The 20737-nt window shown below is 44.4% G+C and overlaps 1 protein-coding gene across 9 annotated transcripts in view; it reads left to right on the forward strand.

Annotated features, from left to right (window-relative positions):
• The first annotated feature begins 7200 nt into the window (after positions 1–7200).
• The window catches only part of PICALM (phosphatidylinositol binding clathrin assembly protein), a 114837-nt gene continuing 101300 nt past the window's right edge, over positions 7201–20737 (forward strand). For 3 of the 9 annotated variants that reach the window (XM_075919404.2, XM_075919408.2, XM_075919409.2), the window contains exon 1: positions 7202–7641. In XM_075919404.2, the coding sequence (XP_075775519.1) occupies positions 7512–7641 (130 nt within the window). In that variant the 5' untranslated portion in view covers positions 7202–7511. Of the gene's footprint in view, positions 7642–20737 lie in introns of all 9 variants that reach the window. The other 6 variants (XM_075919406.2, XM_075919405.2, XM_075919410.2 and 3 more) reach the window with 4 other exon arrangements.

Genomic DNA, 20737 nt, shown 5'->3' on the forward strand with positions numbered 1-20737 from the left:
TGGGGCCAAGAAAAAACGGAGAATGAGTACTGAGCTTTTATAAGACTTGATGGGCAACAATTGCTGTCAAATTTCTGCTTTAAAGTTAATTTTTTTTTGCTTAACCAATTTTTAGATTTGCTAAAGTAAACCACTAATCAAAGTTTACTAGCATTAAACATGTTTGCAGTCAGACTTTAAGATATTTAGTATTTTAAAAATGTAAGATCAGCAAAACATACTTTGTCTTTGTTAATTTGGGGATAGAGTGTGAAGAAAGTCAAGATGCCAAACTTGTAGGATGCGTCTAGACTGGCATGATTTTCCGCAAATGCTTTTAACGGAAAAGTTTTTCCATTAAAAGTATTTGCAGAAAAGAGCATCTAGATTGGCACGGATGCTTTTGCGCAAAAGCACTTTTTGCGGAAAAGCGTCCGTGCCAATCTAGACGCAGTTTTGCACAAGAAAGCCCCGATCGCCATTTTCGCCATCGGGGCTTTTTTGCGCAAAACAGTTTTTAGCTGTCTACACTGGCCCTCTTGCGCAAATACATTTGCGCAAGAGGGCTTTTTCCCGAACGGGAGCAGCACAGTATTTGCACAAGAACACTGACAATCTTACATTAGATCGTCAGTGTTCTTGCGCAAATTCAAGCGGCTAGTGTAGACATCTGGCAAGCTTTTGCGGAAAAACTTGCCAGTCTAGACGCAGCCGTAGTGTTTATTCCACATCCAGGGCACCTTTTTCTGCAGATACTCTATCAATAATAATTTGCATGCTCTCAACTCAGACAAATTCTTCTCTGTATTCAATGGGAATTTTGCCATTGATCAACAGGACTGGGATTTAGCCTCTGAAAATAATGTGTACATAACAAAATATACCTACAAAATATCAGATTTGTAGTTTTAGCTGCCTATTTTATTCTCTTTTATTTAGAACTGTTCTTGCTGAGATGTTCTTTTGAGCATCTGAACTTTTATGTCAACAGACTGTTTCACAAGTTACTTATCTTCTACTTTCTCTACAGCTGGGTTATATAATATGAACAAGTACAGCTCAGATAAAAGAATAAAAAAACTATTATCTTTTACTGTTTTATGGGCTCTGGTGGCTAATAAAATTATACAGCACACAAAGCTCAATAGTACAGCTCCAACAGTAAATCTGCATTCAGACTTGTTTTGCAATGAACAAGCATTATTAAGCAGATGGTTAAAAGAAAGTTTAAAAAAGGATACAATACATGCTGGATTATTGTCTAACTTAATGACATCTCAATGCAGTTCAGCAACTATATCCCATTTGTATGGATCATGCTCCTTCATTCCTATAATGATAAGCACCATCCACTTGTCTAGCTTTCCCACTAAAAAAAGCAGCTTGTTATATGTGCAATGCCTCAGCTGGCATGTAACCAAGAGTCATCACAAAATTTGGTCCACTGGTTGGCTCATTAGCTTCCCCAGACTGGGCTGGATACCAATGCGCTATGTGACATGAATGCTGCAAGGGTTATGAAACAGTGTCAAGTAGAGGAGTAGTTTATTATTAAGAATTTTAAATACATTTAAAAAAGTGGTTCCTAAGAGTGGAAATGGTTTGCTGTATTTATTGGTGATGAGATGCAGAGCCCCTTAAACTCTTAGGTCACAGGTTCAAATAAAGACCATCCTGGTGATGAATGAAAGTTATCTGCTGGTCATTTGGTGGCCCGTGTACAATGAGTTTGGTGGTCACTGACCAGTTGCCAATATTCAGGAGTCCATATCACAAAACCTCCATCACAGGCATCTTGTACTGACACCCTCTACACCCAGGGTCACTTTGGTGAGAGATTTGTTTGCAATATTAGCAGACAGAACAATTATTGAATGGGCACGGAGAACAAGTGATCTGTTCATCTGTAGGGACAAACTCTCTTAATTGAGATTGGGGCCCATTGGTGGGCCAAGCATAGGTGTGGGAAGTACAGGTGTGGGGGGTACTGCAGCACCCCAGGTTTAGGGCCCATTGTCTCCACTGCCAACCCTGCCCCAGGATCCCAGTTGCCAGCCTGATGGCTGGGGGGTCTGCTGCCAGTACAGTTAGTCCCTGAGGCTACGTCTAGACTGCAGGCTTCTTTTGGAAGAAGCTTTTACCGGAAGAGATCTTCCAAAAAAACTTCTTCCAAAAGAGAACGTCCACGCTGCCAAAGTGCATCGAAAAAGCAATCTGCTTTTTTGAAAGATAGCGTCCACACTGAATGGACACTATCTAGCATTTAAGTTGTGATTACTATGGATGGAGTGGCCACCAGGGCACCTGTGCTTTTTCCTCTTATCTCTTCTTTCAAAAGAACTCTCTTTTCCCTGTCCACGGACAACTTTTTCTGAAAGAGCTCTTTCGGAAAAGGCTTCTTCCTTGTAGAAAAAGGTTTACCAATGTCGGAAAAAACCCTGTTCTTTTGATTTTTTTTTTTGAAAGAATGCGATGGCAGTGTGGATATAAATGAAGTTTTTTTTCAGAAAAACAACTGTTTTTCCAAAAAAACTTGGTAGTGTAGACATAGCTTGAGAGAGTTTTTAACAGGAATCATCCCATTAGCTACATTTATATTATTTATAGAGTGGCAATAGGTTGAAGTGGCTGTTCTATTCTAATTCTCTACTTCCAATTGCCTATATCTTTCTTTAAAAGTATTCCTTTGGGGCTGGAATTTGTTACCTTTGCTCTTGGCTCAAAGGTGATTGAAAAATATGATAGGAGCTATTTCCAAGGTAAATGAGATTGAAAGGAATGCAGTCCCTTCAGAGCTCTCCCTGATGCCTTAATCCAGGAATGGGGAAACTTTTTGAGTTGGGGGCCGCTGACCCACAGAAAAATCAGCCAGGGACACAAAGAAAAAAAATCCCATTACCGATGTGGCCTCCAAATGAGAAGCAGAAAGACACTCCCCACATTCTCCTCACACGCCAGAGGCTAAAGGGGCCCAGGCTAGTAGATTTTGTGTGTTCTAGTCTCATGAGGGGACAACAAGGTGGGTGGAGCGCAACCCAGACTCCCTGGGCTTTAGGTTCCCCACCCCTGCCTTAGTCCTAGTGAGCTGGTAAGGGAGTGAAATTTGTTAACTGTGGCCCAGTATGAAGTGCTCATAGAAGGAGCCTTATCTACTTTGTGCTCCTGCCAAGTCCCAAGAATACAGCCAGCCTGGGACGATAGAGAAAAAAGGGTTGGTTGCATTTGGTGGCTGAGAGTGGGCACAACTAGGGGAGGAGGGAAAAGGTTGTAGGCGGTTTCATTAGTTGGGAATAGATGAATTGCTTTGCCTTTGGAGGTAGTCTTATCTGTAGCTACCTATAAGGTGTTAATCAGGCCATTTATCATTGGGATTGAGTAGGGTTACATGGAGTTTTTACAGATGTACCCGTTAGGGCAGTAGAGACTATAGAAGGTCAGTCAACCCCAATTTGACTGCATGACCCTTTAAGGTTTCTAAACTTGTGGCGCAGATGAAGATCTAGGGAAAAACAGAGGCAGGAGTTAGGAAAGAGGAAGCAGTCACAGCAAATAGTACGTGTTTGAAGAAAACATAGATTATTGGCTGTCTAAGGAGTTGGGACCAGGAGCCTTTTAGAGTATGATGAGGTAAGGGTTACCTCTTGCCCAGCAACTAGGATAAGCTCTGCAAAAGAGGGCAGTGTATAATATGCCTCTTTCCTCATAACCGAGAAGAACTGCTCTCCTAGGTCAGGAATGTAAGGACCTAGGGCCTGGATTTCCAAAGGTATTTAGGGTTATAAATTAAAGTCTAAATATGTTTAGGAGGTTTAGGCCTAAATAAAAAGAAACCATATGAGAAAAGCTGATCTAGGGTTGTATGTGGTCTGAATCCACACTGCCCTAAAAAGGGCAGTGGGACCCTGAATGGAGAGGACTGAAAGGAGATGGGGTCAGATATACAGAGCCCTGTGTGGATAAAAAATTGGTATCCACATCCATATTCATATCCACAAAAATGAACAATGGATATCGGCTATTTAAGGTACACAGTGATTCTGTCATCAAGAAATGCTAAATAGGGAGGTGGTAAGTATGTGGATTAAGGACAATGTTCTGAGGAAGGTTGTTAATACTGTGGATTTTCTGGAGGTAGTTGTGTTCTAGAAAAAACTGGTGCTTTGTACACAGTGAGTGGTTTGAGGATGATTTCTAAAAGGCCTGGCAGTCTTCAATAAGGGTGCATCTACACTGCAGGGCTTAACTCAAAATAAGCTAAACGAATTGAGCTACGTCAATTGCTTTGAAATAGGGAGCGTCTATACAGGACTTATATATCGAAATAGAGCACTCTTCCTCCAACTTCCCTTATTCCTCGCATAATGAGGGTTACAGAAGTCGGAGTAAGAAGTCCTCCAGTTCAACAATATTTTGACACTATTTTGAAATAATTGCCTGCTGTGCAGACACAGACAAATTTATTTTGGAATAGCGCTAGTTATTTTGAAATAGTGTTGCACTGTAGATGTACCCTAAGAGTGCCCTACCCAGAGCTGATGGGTCTGCTCTGGTTGCTTGTGTATCTTGAGAAGTATGTAGAATTCCCATGGAGTGAGTTCCTTGAGGTCTGGGGATGATATCATAGAGTGTCTCTTGAAGATGTGGGGAGAAGCAGAGGAGGCAAATTCTTTTTAAGAGTTTCCTGCTACCTACCCCTATAGCCTTAGTCTTGCTTGTTTTTGCCAGCTTTCTTTCATCCTGGTGCAGATCTCATTTGTGAGAGACATTAGAGCTGGGAGCCTCACCTAAATGCTGCTTCTGCACCCATGGGCGGCGAGTTATATGGGCTCGTGGTGCCCGTGCTCCACCAATATTCAGAGCTGGGGGCCCTGCTTCAGCAATATTTGGAGCCAATATTTGGAACCGTGGGCCAGCCCTGCCCCCGCACTCTTGCAGCACATGCTCATGCCACACACTAGGTATTTTAAATGCTGGCAGCTCGGCAGGCAAGGGAGAGGGAGTCTACCCGGGGCCTGGGCGGTGAGCTTGGGGAAGCTCCCACACTCCTGCAACAGCCGGAACCCAGCAGGCAACCCCGCGGGGTGGACGCTCAGACTCTGCAGCCCCAGAATGAATGGCCAGTGGATGCCAGAGCGGCCTATACCCCTTCGACGGACAGAGGGGTGTCAGGGCCTGATCACAGACTCCAGCCCCGCAAACTGGAAGGCAGAAGGTAGGGGAGGGGGAAAAATAGGGGGAAGGAGTAGGAGGGGAAGGAGGCAGGTCAGGAGAAGAAAGGGGCAGGCATCAAGGGTCTGCGTGGAAGAGAGACAAATGTGTGGGGGGGGAGTGAATGAGGAAAAGGGCAGGAGGGGAGGTGTCAGGGGGAGGGGGACAGGGTGATGATGGGAGAGGAGAGGGTAAGAGCACTGGGGATTAGAGGGGGAGGGTGCAGTGCTGGGAGAAGGCTTGAAAGAAGGGGTGGGCATGAGAAAGGTGTGGATGGAGCAAGTCATGTGTGAGGGCACAGAGGGACGAGAGGGGAATAGGGGCAGAGGGTGGTGAGGGGAGGGGCATCAGGGGAAAAGGGGGCAGGGGCAGTGAGGGAAGGGGGAGGCACCAGAGGGTGCAGGGCTAAGGGAAGGTGCAGGTGCCAGGGGATTCTGGTGGTGAAGCAGAAGGGCAGACACCTGCAGGGGAGGGACCAGCACTAGAGAGAGGCAGGGGAGGTTTGTAGAAGGAGGTGTTAGAAGAGGGGATGAGAAGGGGTAGCTCACATGATCAGAGTGGGACTACTGGAGGAGTGGACACAAGGGGAAGAGAAGGGCTGGTGGAGGGGGACAGGCTGCAGGAGGGCTGAGGGCAGTGAGAAAGGCAGGAGTCAGGACAGCAGAGGAGGGTGAGGAGTTGGGGGGGGGGGCGGCAGCAGGCACCAGGGGAGCTGATGGAACAAGGGGAGGAGACATGGCAGCAGAAAGAAAAGGTAAAGGTTTCAAAATATTTATAAATAACTTGGGTGCCACAATGGCACATCCAAACAAGCAACATGAACACAGGAATGGTGCACAACACAAAATTCATTCTGCTCATGGGAGGAAGCTCTTAGGCTATGTCTACACTGGCAGTTTCTTGTGCAAGAACATCTTGCACAACAAATCTTGTGCAAGAAGTCTTGCACAAGAACACGTCCACACTGCCATGTGCGAGCTGTGCTTTTGCACAAGAGCATCCATGGCAGTGTGGATGCTCTCTTGCCCAAGAAAGCTCTCCACACTGCTTTCTTGCACAAGAGAGCTTACACCTGTTAGGAAAGAGCATAGCTCCTGTGCAAGATGCCCTCTCTTACCACGCCGTACTGTAAATTTCCTTGTGCAAGAGCAGGTGGGCAGTGTGGATGCTCTCTGGGTTCTTGCACAAGAACAGCTGTACTTGCACAAGAAGCTGCAAGTGTAGACATAGCCTTAGAGGAAACACTTCCCCCAGCCTCTCTGCCCCAGAGTTAATGTCACACACATTGGGTTAATGCAACTGCAGGATAGCTGCACAGGGGGGGGGGGGGGTTTAGTGGGGCCAAACTATTCACTGTTGGAAGGTGGATGGTGGGAAAAGTCCTTCTAGAGGGGTGACATGACACCTTTTACTTCTGGTCAGGTGTCCATCTTGCCCGGAGTGTGTTACCTCCAGAGGCATGGCTGGTGGGGTGGGGCGTGGCTAATGGGGCACCACCAAAAATTGTACAAAGCTGCTGCCCATGGCTGCACCATTGTGCGTTTACAATCAACTCCCTCCTGTCGCTTCTTCTGGGAAGTTAGGAAGGGCATTTAGGGCACGCTGCAGATAGAGCCAGTGCGCTGAATTCAGACAAGCACCGCTGCCCAGAGGCTGGCAGGTGCCCACCAGCGCAGCAAGGGCAGGCCCTGGCTCACTCACACTTGCAGACAGGGATCGCGCTGACACCCCACTTCGGCAAACGAAAGTACCCCAACACCCAGGGGCCTGTCCCCGGCCCAGCCAATCAGCAGCAGAGCTAGAGACTGAACCCAGGAGTCCTGCATGCCGGTGCCAACTAGCCCCTTAGGAGCCAGGACGCGTAACCTGGCGCCGACCCCCCCACCCGGGACCTTGTACAGCGGCTCCCCCTTATTACGCCGGGACTGGGGGAGCATCACGTGATGTGGGCGGGGCAGGAGGAGGAGCAGCGAGCGCTATATGATCCGCGCGGGCGGGGCCCGGCTTTGTGAAAAGAGGGGGGAGGGGGGGGGGCAGTCACGTGATTTCGGCGGCCCGGAGTGATCCGAGAGGCGCTGCGTGGCCGCCATTTTCCTGCGGCGCCCAGTGTGCGTGTGTCCCCCGACCCCGGCAGAGCGGAAGGAGCGAGGGGCGGGGGCGGGGGCTGGGGCCGAGGGCAGGAGGAGGGGGCCCTGCCCGGCTGACAGGGCCGTCCCCGGGGGCGGAGCCCCGCGCAGCTGCCCGCCGCGGGGCAGAGCGACTTGTCCGAGCGGGTCCGTCCCCCTGTCCCGTCCCAGCCCGGCGCCGCGCGGCCCCGCAGCACCATGTCCGGCCAGAGCCTCACCGACCGCATCACGGCGGCGCAGCACAGCGTGACCGGCTCCGCCGTCTCCAAGACCGTCTGCAAAGCCACCACCCACGAGGTGATGGGGCCCAAGAAGAAGCACCTGGACTGTGAGTGCGGGGTGGCGGCGGGCGGGGGGAGGTCCCCTCCGTGGGGTCGTGAGTAGGGGGCAGGCGAGCTGTTTCCCAGGGCTGCCGGGGGACAGTGAGTACAAGGCGGCCCCTCCAGGGACCGTGGGGACAGGGAGCAGGAGAGCTTTCCCCTGGGGGCTGGCGGGGAAGAGAGGTGTTCCCTGGGGGCTGAGTACTGTCGGGAAGGGGGTAGGAGAGGTTCTGCCATGGGGAGAGGGAGGGGAGGCAGGAGATACCACAATCCTCAGGACTCCCGTGGGGGGAATAGGAGGGCATAGGAAAGGCTCCCCCAAGGGCCTTGGAGTTTGAGAGTAGAAGTGGGTCAGAGGAGATTCCTCCCCAGGGGTCATGGGGAGCTTGAGAGGGGCAGGAAAGATGTTCCCTGCTAGGGACCTGTGAGGACTGTGAATAATATGGGGAGGAAGGGGAATGTTTTCTCTCTAGGTGGTGTGGGAACACAAAGTATCAGGGGAGGGGGGAGAGTGATTCCTGCCCTGCCAGGGCCACCTCATCTGAAGAAGAAGGTTTTGCCCATGAAAGCTCATGATATCATCTACACATTTTGTTAATCTTTAAGGTGCTACTAGTCTATTTATTGTTTTTTAACTTTTTCATTCTCTTGAGGCACCTTTTCCCATAGATTCATAGGCCTGAGTGTACTGAGACTGGGCTTGCTTCAAGGGATTCTTCCCCTGACACCTTGAGGCTGTAAATATTTGGCAGACTTTCCTTCAGTCCTGCAGGGACTTCCTCCTCTCCCCCATTGCTCAGGACATGTGAATGATGAGTATCTGTGGCTGTCCTCCTAGGAACCATATACCCCATGTTTCTTGGGATTGTGGCAACTGATAGTATCTGGGAGGCTCCCCCATGATTCTTCTGCAAGTGCTTTGTCAGCTGGGGTGTCATGCTGTCTGTTTTCCCCCTCTGTTTAGAGTAGGGATGTTGAACATTGTTTAATTGAATAGTCAAATAACCTTATGCATTCTTATTGATCAGTCGACTATTTTGTCATCCCTGGGGGCAGAGCCGGCAGCCAGTGCACTCTGGCCTCACTCCCAAGAAGACCCTTGCCACTCTGCACTGCTGCCACTGTATCAGAGACAGCAGCGCGAGGTCTCTGATGGGAGCTGGCCCACATGGGGAGCCAGTTTAAAAACCAGCTCCTCTTATGGACGGCGGCTTGTTGCCCTGTGCTGCTGCCTATGATAAAGAGGCAGTGGCGTGGGGTGGCCTGAGCTCCCGGACCCAGCGTGAGCTAGAACTGAGCTGGGCTGCCTGCCTGCCTGGCTCCTAATATGCTTTAAATGCAGAGCTGCAGCAAGGGGTAGGTCCCGGACCTGTCACAAGCCAGGACTGAGCCTGGTTGCTGGGCAGCCTGCTAAAAGATTTAGTGGCAAGTGTGTGGGTGGGAAAATGTGTAGTCTATAACATTAACCTATAAGCTTTTGCTTATTGGTTAATAGACTACACTATTACATTACTAGTTAAGACCTCATGCTGATGGTTACTGAGAGGGTAAGGATGTCTATGGCTCTGTCCTCCACTCTCTTCCACCCTAGGGCTACGGGGACTTTGAGAACCTGTGGGGTTGTGTCCTCCAAGATGACAGTAAAATGGTTCTTCATAGCCCCTTTTCACACAAGCAGAATATGAGTTGTGGCCTATAAATGTGTTAGTAGCTGAGAGATCAGCTCCTATCTACTGGAAATCTCAAAGGGGTAGTTGTGTTAGTCTGTAACTAAAGAAACTTAAACAATGAATGGTCCTGCAGCACCTTAGAGGCTAACAGAAATATAGATAATATTAATATAGAAATATAGCTTTTGTGAGCACAACCCACTTACTCATATTTGTCATCTGAAGAAATGGGTTGTGCCCACGAAAACTCATATTATTTTTTGTTAGTCTCTAAGGTGCTGCAGGACCATGCATTGTTTTTTATCTACTGGAAGGACGTTCTGTCCCCAACTTTCCTCTCAGGATATTTGGAGCCAAGAAAAAGCAAATAGTCTGAATGTACAAGGGAGTTTCCTTACCTACACAGCTTGTTGGAAGGGCCCATTTCCTCTGTCACTCTTGCAGTACATTCCCTAAATCCCACCCAATAAAGGGGTCATATGTATTGAGTGCCTGAGAAGTGGATTCTTCTCTCCCAAAAGTTCCTCCTCCTTCTCTCCCTGCCTCTACTTTCCCATGAGGCCATGGTGACTAAGAAAACTCATCTATATTGTGAATACCTAGGGGAGTGGAGTAGAGCGCAGTGGACTGGGGCACTGTTACTTCCCGCTGGCACAGTGAATTAGAGCGAAGTGGCACAAGCTGCTACATGTAGTGTTCTGCTTTCCGGGTTCCCACCGCTGCAGTGAGTGCAAAGGAGTGGGGGATGCTAGCTCCTCAGATCATACCCCAGGCCACCCTGGGCCCTATGGATTCCCATCAATATGGGGGATTGTCCTGTCCGTAGAACAGTTGGGACAGCATGGGGCTTCGAGTGGCTGCCCTGAATCATCCTATGGATGAGACAGCTCTGGCCAACAGCATCCATTCCTGAAATCACCCACTGGTTATTCAGTGGAAGTACAGCATGCATACTAGGGACATCTCTCACTTCTTGCTCCCGCCCTTGCTTCCTCTGTATCAGAGGCAGCAATATCTATATCAGAGCAAGGGGCGGGGGAAGCAGGAGCCAGTGCTGGGGGGAGCTGGCTTAAAAGCCTTCCCCACACTACCATCTTTGGGGGGGGGAGGGGAGGGCAAGCCTTTTAAATGTATTAAGAGCTGCCTGGCTCTTACTACATTCAAAAGGAAGAGGTGCAGCGAGGTGTCCCTCTCCCATTGTCTAATTGAGTAGTCGATGGAAATTCCATTGACTACTCGACTAGCTGATTACAGGTGGCCCCCAACTTGCAATGCGATTGGTTCCTGGGGAAGCGTTGCAAGTCAGGGGCATCATAACTTGAACCTGCATTTACGATAGGTGCTGTGTACCATCATAAATGTGGGCCGAGGACATAAGTTGGGGGGTTTGGGCCCCTTCTGCACTTACAAAAATGGTCGTAAGTGCAGGGGATCACAACTTAGGCCGTCGTAAGGCGCGGGTTTTCTGTATTCTCAATTTAGCATCCTTAGTGCAAACTTTGAATAGCTCAGCCCTCTCCCTTCACCTCAATTCATAAAAGCGTAGGCCCACAAGAGATACACCAAGAATGATAGGTATGTCCCTAATAAGTCCTCTCCTTCCTACCATATACTTGTGATACTGTATAGCCATTTGTGGAGGGAGCATTCTTCTTCCAAAGCTGTAATATTAACTGAATTTGATAGACTAAGCAGTTCATTGTAACTTCATACTAGGCATCTCAGTTCAGATCCTCGATAGTGCAATAACACACATAATAAAATCTTGTGCGCTCCATACAAACAAAGACAATATAAATGTGGGATATATTACATTTTAAGTATAGTGGGGGAGAGAAGAAATATTTTCTCCATTATAAAGATGAAGATCTGAGGTACAGAGATGAAGTGGCTTGCTCAGGGTCCTATGGGAAGTCCGTGGAAGAGCTGGAAATAGTATCTATTTCATGAGTTCTAGTCCACTGCCATAAATATAACACCAACCTTTCTGAAATAGAGCAGCAAAGAAATTGGTCAGTTTTAATGCGTCAGTAACTGGTTTGTTGTTTTGTTCTGACAGATTATTTTTGGTGATGGTAAAGTACTTTACCAGCTTCATTTTTCAGTGTAGTTCATTCAAAGATTTCTGAAGATGAATTGTTATTATAGTTGATTATTATGCAAGTCTAGGTAATTTGCATTGTTGACTTTTTTGAGCTACTCTTCGATCTTTTCTGGATTCTTATATGATGCTAGCTTTGTATCACTCTTTCTAGATTTTTTGTGGACTTTTTCAGGGTCATCAAGTCTTGCCTTCATCACAGTACAAGAACTGGCTTTCTTGCTCAAATCACCAATGGGTTATTTGGTTCTGCAGCTGTTGTCTTTATCTTGTATCAGTTCTCAGCTTCTTTTGATTTTGTGCATCTTACTTCATCTGTAGAACACAGCTGTGTTTATGCCAGGTGCCTTCAGACTTCTGATGTCTCCTTCACTGACCTTTGTCTTTGAGCTACAACATGGTCTAACTTTTAGTAGGGTCATCATCAACTTTAATATATTGTGCTGTTCAAGCAAAGCTGCTAAGGAAAGGTTTCCCACATTCCTTTGCAGCTTAGACTACATGCCTAAGTCCATCGGTAGCTCCTGATTGAGAACTGTTTCTTGTATGTTAATTTATATGATAAGTAAAAGTTTAGATTTAATGAGCTTGTTTTGAATCAATTTTATATTTGGAGCACTAGGTAACTGTACTTTCTATGACACATTACAAAAGGTATGCTCTTTCCCATCTGAAATGTTGCATTTTATAAAAACTCCATGTTGGAGCTCATCAGTGACAGATACTACCAAATTATATTAGTAAAATGTTGGAGAGTTCATAGGTGCATTCCGTTACTAAAAAACTTGAGAATTTAGTCTACCCACAAATGGTATGCTTTTTCTAAAGCACACACGGAGATAGTATTTGAATGCTTAGTATTTCTTTAAAAGTTTGATCTTTTATCAGCAGTTGGTCAATTTATGCATAAATCATAACAAAAGTTAGACTAACCTGTCCCAATGTAGTCCTCTTAAATTTGTTTAAATTGTGCAGGTACTCTGTATATGTGTACTAGCTCTAGTACAGTGTGCTTGTTAGGAATCTTGGAAGTCCCCTAGTAGTTAAATAACAGATGTTATATTGTTTACCATTTCCAAATGGTTCCAGTTTAAGAATCACATCCCCCTTTACCTTGCTACAATCCATTAAGCTGCCAACTATTTAAAAAAGGCAAAATACTTTGCCTGTGTTACAGTACTTACTTTGTGAATCTCCTCTTTTGTGATAGCATGTTAACTTTGTGTTTTAAGAATGATTTACTATATCCATTCTTACGCATGATGTTATCAAGATCCCTCCAGTTTCCTACTAATTTACATTTTTTCTTAAGAGGAATAATAATTTGGGACAAAATATCTTACTGGCATAGCACAGGGAGATCTCTAAAAGTTTAAAGTCACGATAATATCAGATTTGAAAGAAATAGCTAAGCAATGAATGTTTAGCTAAATATAGATGAATGCATGGCTACAGTACAGCATAAAAATAAATTAGTCAAAGTTAACTTGGCATCACATTGTTTTCAGTTTTTTCTTGATATTTCGCATGTGTTGTGTGAATTGTAAAACATAGTTCAAGCAATTCTGATGGAATCTGTAATACATTTTTGTGATTGTGACTGACATTGTATGTTAGGTGGTGGTTGAATATTGATTGCCATGCTCTGACATTTTGTTTTATAGAAGTGTTCTTAGAGATAGTGTCTCAGTGCATATTTTTCTCTTTGGTCTGTTATGACTAGTGGTCAACCAGCATTGTCTCTGAACCGTTTTAGTGTTGTTAATGTGGTACTCAAGTCTGTTAATAGAAAATTCATGTTACAGGATGTTTGCATCAGGTTTGCTATTGGAAGTATAGAACAGTCACTTTGAAGTAATTAATGTGCTTTTTTTAACTGAATTTTATTTAGGCAAGCTTTTCACAAACTAATGTAACACACACAGGAAAAATATACACCGAATATACCTTTGATTAACCCTCCCTATAGTTATTTTCCTGAGTAATGTCCATATGGACCATTAGCTGTATTAAACCCAATGAAAATATTTCTTCTTTAATGAAAATGACAGCTTGTAGAAACCTAAGGCCTGAAGTGACTGGTTCTGCTACTCCAAAAATAACTCAGCCCCTCAGTTTGTAGAGCATAGTATTAGAATATATACCAGAGGGAACAATGCTGCAGCAGCTGGAAGATGGCGTAAAAGGCTTACTAGGTGCCCTCAATCTCTAACTCCTGTGGTTTTTATTTTGCAATTAGTATCAGAAATGTTTTCAGATTGGTCACAGTTAAGGCTACAATTTAGTCATGGGTATTTCTAGTAAAGATAGTGGATTATGTTCCCCTGACTAAAACTTGGAGGGGAGGAAGTAACTCAGGGGCATGCCTTGGGTGCTGCTGCAGGTGCTCTAGGGCAGGGAGTGTGCAAGGGACTGGGGCAGTTTCCTTATCTGGCTCCTGGGAAATAGCAGTCTTCAGCTCCTAGCTCTACTTGCTGCCTCTGCTCTGCACCAAGCCGGGTAAGGAGACGGGGGCAGTGAACTGCACTATGAGCAGTGGCTGCAGCTGGCCCAGGGGCTGTTCAACTATCAGGTGGCACTCAGGCCAGGCACAACCTCTGCTGCAAAAGTTACGGAACTCACAGAATTCATGACTTCCTTGATGAACAAGGGACCTTAGTTACTGTCCTGCAAATGACACAGAAAGGTCAAAACTTTTAGAAAGGGGGTTCCATCTTGAATCTAAATTCAGATGATTTGGTTCTCCCATAAAACTTTCACTTTCTGATACCAGGATTAGATTTTCTGGCAGCATTGCTTTTTTGGACTGAGCTTTTTGTAACTTTTCCCTTTTTACTTCTATGTGCTTCATCCTCACCAAAAGAAAAGACTTCAGTTTTTCTTACCCCAGAAACTCTTAGGCTACATCTAGATTACATCCCTCTGTCAACAGGTTTACAGGATCTTTTGAAAAAGCCTGCCTGCGATTTTTCAAAAGAACCGCATCTAGACTGCGGTTTTACTTTCAAAATGGCGCTTATTCGAAGGAGCGCCATGATGCAATTATGCAAATGGAGTGCGGGATATTTAAATCACCGCTTCATTTTCACTTTTGAAGTGTCTCATTTACATCCCTCTGTTGAATGAGGGATGTAGTCTAAACACAGCCTTCGTGTACATACAGGAAGCTTTACCCAGCATTGCTTGTGTCCTTAACTCAATTTTTGTTTTTTGGAAAATAAAATGAACATGCTTCATTTGAATAATTGCTTTGGGGTGAGGTTGGGAATTAGAGGTTTAGTATGCAAGCTGCTCTTGGGAAAGAGGGTTATGCTAGCCATCTCTCATTGTTGCAGCTTGTGATGGTGTAAAAGTGCAAACTATTAAGTGATGAGCCTGGGCACATCGGTTAACCTTCATGCTTACATTCAGCCTCCTCTTCCCCGATACAGACCAAGACAGTGGGTAAGGGAGGGCAGGCAGAGTTGGTGCTTGTGGTTGAGCAAACTTGTAAGCAGGCTCTCCATAAGCACCGGCTCTCTGGGAGCTGCCTTATCCTGCAGGTAAACGTGTAACCACTGAAGTGCCTCTCCATGGCTGCTGCTCTTCCAGCGGGCACAGCTGTGATGGGTGCATGTCTCCTGGCTGGGGCAGGTCCAGGTTTGTCTTCACCCTGCAGTCCCTACTCAGACGCTTCAGGGGGTAGACAAGTTAGTCTGTGCAGGATAAACTTAAAAAACAACAAATAGTCTGGTAGCACTTTAAAGACTGACAAAACATGTAGATGGTATCATGAGTTTTTGTGGGCACAGCCCACTTCTTCAGATGACCAGAGTGTTGGATGTCCAGAACTTTTAGATCTTTAGACATAGAAGACTTACCAGGCATTGTCTGGGTCCTTCAGGAAAGGGAGCTGGCAGTGTGGGGGGATGCAGGAGTCAGGGCCTTGGGATTTTGGGAGCTCAGGGCAGGAGACTGGCAGTGGGGGGGGGGGGGTTCTGGAGGTGCTTGCCCATGACTCCCTCCCTCCCCTCTTGGCCCGGGGGTGGAGGGCCACAAGGAGGCTTTTCTCCCTCCCTCCCCACTCTCTCATTCCAGTGCAGGAGGGCAGTGGTGGCTGTCTCCTGGGTAGGGGGGCCCCCACTTACCTGGTCTGGTGGTAGACAAGATGGTGAGCCCTACCTTTCCACTCTCTTGATGATACATCTGCCTGCAGCGATCACTCTGCAATATAGCTCTCCCCTGTGCTCTCTGCCCCCGGTGGTGACTGTGAATACTGTGTCCCTCCTCTCTCTCTCTTCCCTTCCTTTCCATATTTTGGAAAACAATCTCATTCCCTGTATTTGCCATTTTCCTGACATAAAGAAACCCTGACCTTGCTTTAAGTTAGGAGAAGAGGAAGCTGCATACCAAATTTGGTGGTCCTAGCTCTTACTGTGCAGGAGGAGTTCTTGAACAAATGGACTCACAGACAGACAGATGCACATTTCTAAAAATAGATAAGCACCTGTTTTGCTTTCTACAGTAAACTTCCAATAATACAGCACCTTTAGGACCCAGGGGGTGCCGGATTATCAGATATGCCGGACTATCGGAAGGGGGGGGCTCTGAGGGGTCTAGGGTGGCGTGGGGAGGATGCCACCCCAGACCTCTCATAGCCCCCCCTTCCGATAGTCCGGCTCTGCCCCAGGCGTCCCCGATTCAGCCGTTGCTGGACAGTTTCAGCAGCAGCTGAATCGGGACGCCTGCGGCAGAACAGCTGGGGTGCTACCGGGTTGGTCCCACAGTGCCAAGGGGCAGCGCTACGGGACCTACCGGCAGCACTTCAGCTGCTTTGCCCCTGGCTTCCCCGATTCAGCTGCTGGTCAGTTTCAGCAGCAGCTGAAACGGGGAAGTCGGGAGCAGAGCACTTGTTCCTGATGGTTCCTGATGGTGCCGGACCCTCAGATGCTGGACCAATGAAGTTTTACTGTAGTATTGGAAGTGCTAAAGTTAACGTCTTTTAAAAACACTCTCTGGTATTCTCTGTATGTATATTTACTATGGTACTTGGGGGTAGTTTCCAGTTTAGCTACTACATGTTCCAAATGTCTAAGGGCGCCCACAGTGTCAGTGGATAGCTGTCATTAGCAACCATTGTGTGACAGGAACCACAGCAAGGTGATATGTGCTCAAGAAGCAATTCTGTAGTCTGAAACAAACTCTAGTACTTGTTAGGGTTGCAAAAGTGTAACTATTTAAATGGTTAACTGATAAGCATAGCTTATTGGTTTCTGTTACTGAGGAGCCTGCTATCATCCTGTGCTGCAGGCTTTGTAGTATAAAGTTACACAATAGAGCCCTCAGCGCAGCTGGCTCCCTGGAAGGGGGGCCAGGAGTTGGTGTGCTGCACGTTCTGCAGTATAAAGCTTATAAATAAGTTTTATACGGCAGAGCCTGTAGTGCATGTAACTGCTAGGATTTTTAATGGTTACACAGTTACAGTATTAATTTATGTACGCATGCACGCACTAGGTTTTTTCCCCTAACATCATTGTAATGGATTTAGTTTGAACATGATGGAATTTCACAAATATAATTAATATTGTTGGCTTCTAATCCGCATAATCAGTTAGCATTTGTTTTATGAGAACAGAATCTTTTGTTAGTGAAAACAACATCCAAACATGATAACCCTTACTTGCGTGACAAGCTATAATCCTGTTTTGTCAATTTACCCATGTTGAGGTAAGAAAACTACTTTTTCAGCATTAAAATCAGCACAGCATACAAACTTAGCAACAGCATTATTCCTATTTGGCTAGAAATTAGAGGAATTTTAATGCAAATTGTGAAACATCAGTTTTAATAGTGATAGAAATGTAGCCGTGTTAGTCTGGTGTAGCTGAAACAAAATACAGGACTATGTAGCACTTTAAAGACTAACAAGATGGTTTATTAGATGATGAGCTTTCGTGGGCCAGACCCACTTCCTCAGATCAAATAGTGGAAGAAAATAGTCACAACCATATATACCAAAGGATACAATTAAAAAAAAATGAACACATATGAAAAGGACAAATCACATTTCAGAACAGAACGGGGATGCGGGGGGTGGGGTGGGTGGGAAGGTAAATGTCTGTGAGCTAATGGTATTAGAGGTGGGGAAAGGTAAATGTTTGGGAGCTAAAATTCGACACTCTACGCGTCGGTCTCAGCAAAGACACTAACTATCTTACCCATTACAAAGATAGCTTCCCCAATTATCACCTCTAATACCATTAGCTCCCAGACATTTACCTTCCCTTTCCTTCCCCACCCCGCACCCCCTTCTGTTCTGAAATGTGATTTGTCCTTTTCATATGTGTTCATTTTTTTTTAATTATATCCTTTGGTATATATGGTTGTGACTATTTTCTTTCACTACAGGCAGTCCGCGGGTTACGTACAAGATAGGGACTGTAGGTTTGTTCTTAAGTTGAATTTGTATGTAAGTCGGAACTGGTACATATTGTAGGGGGAAACTCTAGCCAAACATTTCTCCAGAGCTCAGTTTTATTCTCCCACACCTCACTTCCCTCAGTCCTTTATTCTCAAGCTGAGGTGTCTGCTGAGAAAAGCCGCTCCGCGTCTCCCTGGTCTGCTGGGGGGGGGGAGGGGGCGCTAGCTTTGCATCTTCCTGATCTGCTGGGGGGAAGCAGCTAGTACGGGGTTGCCTCACCCTGTTTGTAAGTAGGGATCCGATGTAAGTCGGATCCATGTAACCCGGCGACTGCCTGTATTTGATCTGAGGAAGAGGGTCTGGCCCACGAAAGCTCATCATCTAATAAACCATCTTGTTAGTCTTTAAAGTGCTACATAGTCCTGTATTTTGTATCAGTTTTAATGAAAATTTGCATTTATTCTATGTATTTGATGTAAACATTATTAAAATGATGTTTTTGTTTTATATTATCGAACATGTTTGCTAACGATTTTTGGCATTTAATGTTCATGACTCAAATGATCTAATTTTTACAAAATGTATATGAAAAATGTTTTCATTAAACTTTAAACAAAATCCAATAAAGCAACTGATTTGTTCTGAGCTAAAGATTGTGCTGTGATGTTTACATCCCAAATATTGCTGCTTTGAGAACATGACAGTAAAACTTTCAGAGCCCACAATGAAAGATACAAAAAAGTTTTACTAAATTTCAGATTACACACACAAATAAATATGAAACATCTACTGAAATGGAATGCCCCATAAATGACCATAATTCAGCAGCAATTTCTGTAATATTTCATTAGCTTATTAATGTTTACATTCAGAATATCTAGACAGACAAATTCATATTTTGATACTAAAGTAAAGCTGCTATGTTAAAAACCCCATTTATAGTCCCATTTATGTTAAAAACCCCATTTATACATTTGTAGTACAGTATAGTTATTTGCAAAATTATGCAACTGCAGACTCTTCTTTGCAGTTTCCAGTGGAGTAAAGCTTGTACTTTGCTTCACTATGTTAAAGATTTCTTCTTTGATGTAACTGTAGCATATATGTGTAAGGATTTAGTACATGGTTTTGTATTGCATGTTTTTCTTTTTTGCCGTAGGAGTAACTGATTAAATTACAAATTGATATCCGCATTTTCACTGACGAATAAGTGGTTCATTATTAAATTAGAATCACTTTTATTTTCCAAACATGTTAACTGCCAAGAGAAATAGTCATGAGCTACACTTATGGCTGTAAATGTCAACCAACTGTTCCATAAGATAGATTTCCAGTTTCCCAGTTTCCTTGGCTTTACTTTCTGCCATAATATTTATTTAATGCAAATTGATGTTGTGTCTGCATAATTAAACCAAGAGTAAAGGCAGTGTAGCTGTGAGTTTAAAAAAATACTGTTTATAGCTCATTCTTATTTTAAACTAGAAAGAATCATGTGGGTACATGTTGTTTACATATATGGCTGACTATATTGCACACTAACAGGGCATTCCTAATTCTTTCTTGCACTAATATTTGTTCAAACTAACTTTACATTGGTATAAAAGCTGATGTAATAATGAACTAGACTATGCTTTTTCCCCTGGGATTCATTTTGCAGGTTTATGATTCATATGATTTGTTGTCTTTGTGTATTAAGGATGAAAACCTTTTTTTTATTCTAAGTAACACTAACTTTTAAAAAGTACAGCTAGCTGTTTGGGAAGTATGGGAATTACTATTTCATTCAACAAGATGAAAATGTATTTTTTAGCTCTTAATGTCATTATTTCCCCCTCTAACTTCAGTGTTAATTCTGTGTTAGCTAGTCTCAGATAGGGACACCTTTTTAATGGACAGCTTTTGGGTTTGAATTTCTGTGCCATGATTTGTAAAATGTCATCTTTTACTTTAATTAAAAATTGGTTAGTCTTTCAAATGACAATCCATGCCACTTGTCTATAGTGGTGAAAGACAGTAATTTTAATTTGGATAGTGATTTTTTTTCTAAATACTTTATTGCAATTGCAAATGTATGCATTATTCTGCCATCCCTAAACTATTGTATATTGCACTGCTGTATAACTAGCTAATTCTGAATTTCTCCTAGAAATGGCTGAATTTCAGTTATGGATGCGATAGTACTGGAAATCTAATATCTAATGTTACAAAAAACCTGGATTTGTTTATAAATAGGGGCATAGTATTCACACTTAAGTGTGCATTCACCTTCAGTTTAAATTACTGTTCTGGAGAATTTTTTTCTTTTTCTTATCAAGTATTTGAAATGCACAGTAGCTCTTTCTCTTCTTGGTTTGTACCATCTAATGCAAAAAATTAGAGCCAGGGTTAGTAGATCCATAACCATTGGAAGAACACAGAGTACTTAGTACATGGGTGTGTAATTTTGGAGACAGGGGGAGAGTTGTAGAAGCTGAGGTATAATCTAGCATTTCTCTGCTTAATGTTGGCAACTGGAGCTTAAAATTTGTTTTGCATATACTCCACTGTTCATGATCACACACCACGGATTTCAGACTTCTTTATTCAGAAAATAAAAGAATATAGCTCAGAAAACCCTTTTTCAATAAATTAATGAACCATTTAAAAGTACAGTGTAAGTATTTTAAGACTCAGGATAGGCTAAGTAACTTTTATTTATTCATTCTTCATTGGTACAAAACATTTAAGCAAAGAATAAAAACAATAGCAGGCTACATAAAAGTAATTTTTACACTTTGGTAAATCATCATTTGTCCAGCTAACTCATGAGTTGGGAGAAGCAGATAACCTAGCTGAAAGTTTGAATGTCTGGGTCGGGTTGCTAGTTCTCCTTCCTTTTCTAGGGCTTTGAGGTTTTAGAATCTTGTTTTATCCCAGACTTACAGCCCTGGAAA

The sequence above is a fragment of the Pelodiscus sinensis genome, chromosome 1 (assembly GCF_052426305.1).
Source record: "Pelodiscus sinensis isolate ZL-2025 chromosome 1, ASM5242630v1, whole genome shotgun sequence".
Taxonomy (NCBI): Eukaryota; Metazoa; Chordata; order Testudines; family Trionychidae; genus Pelodiscus; species Pelodiscus sinensis.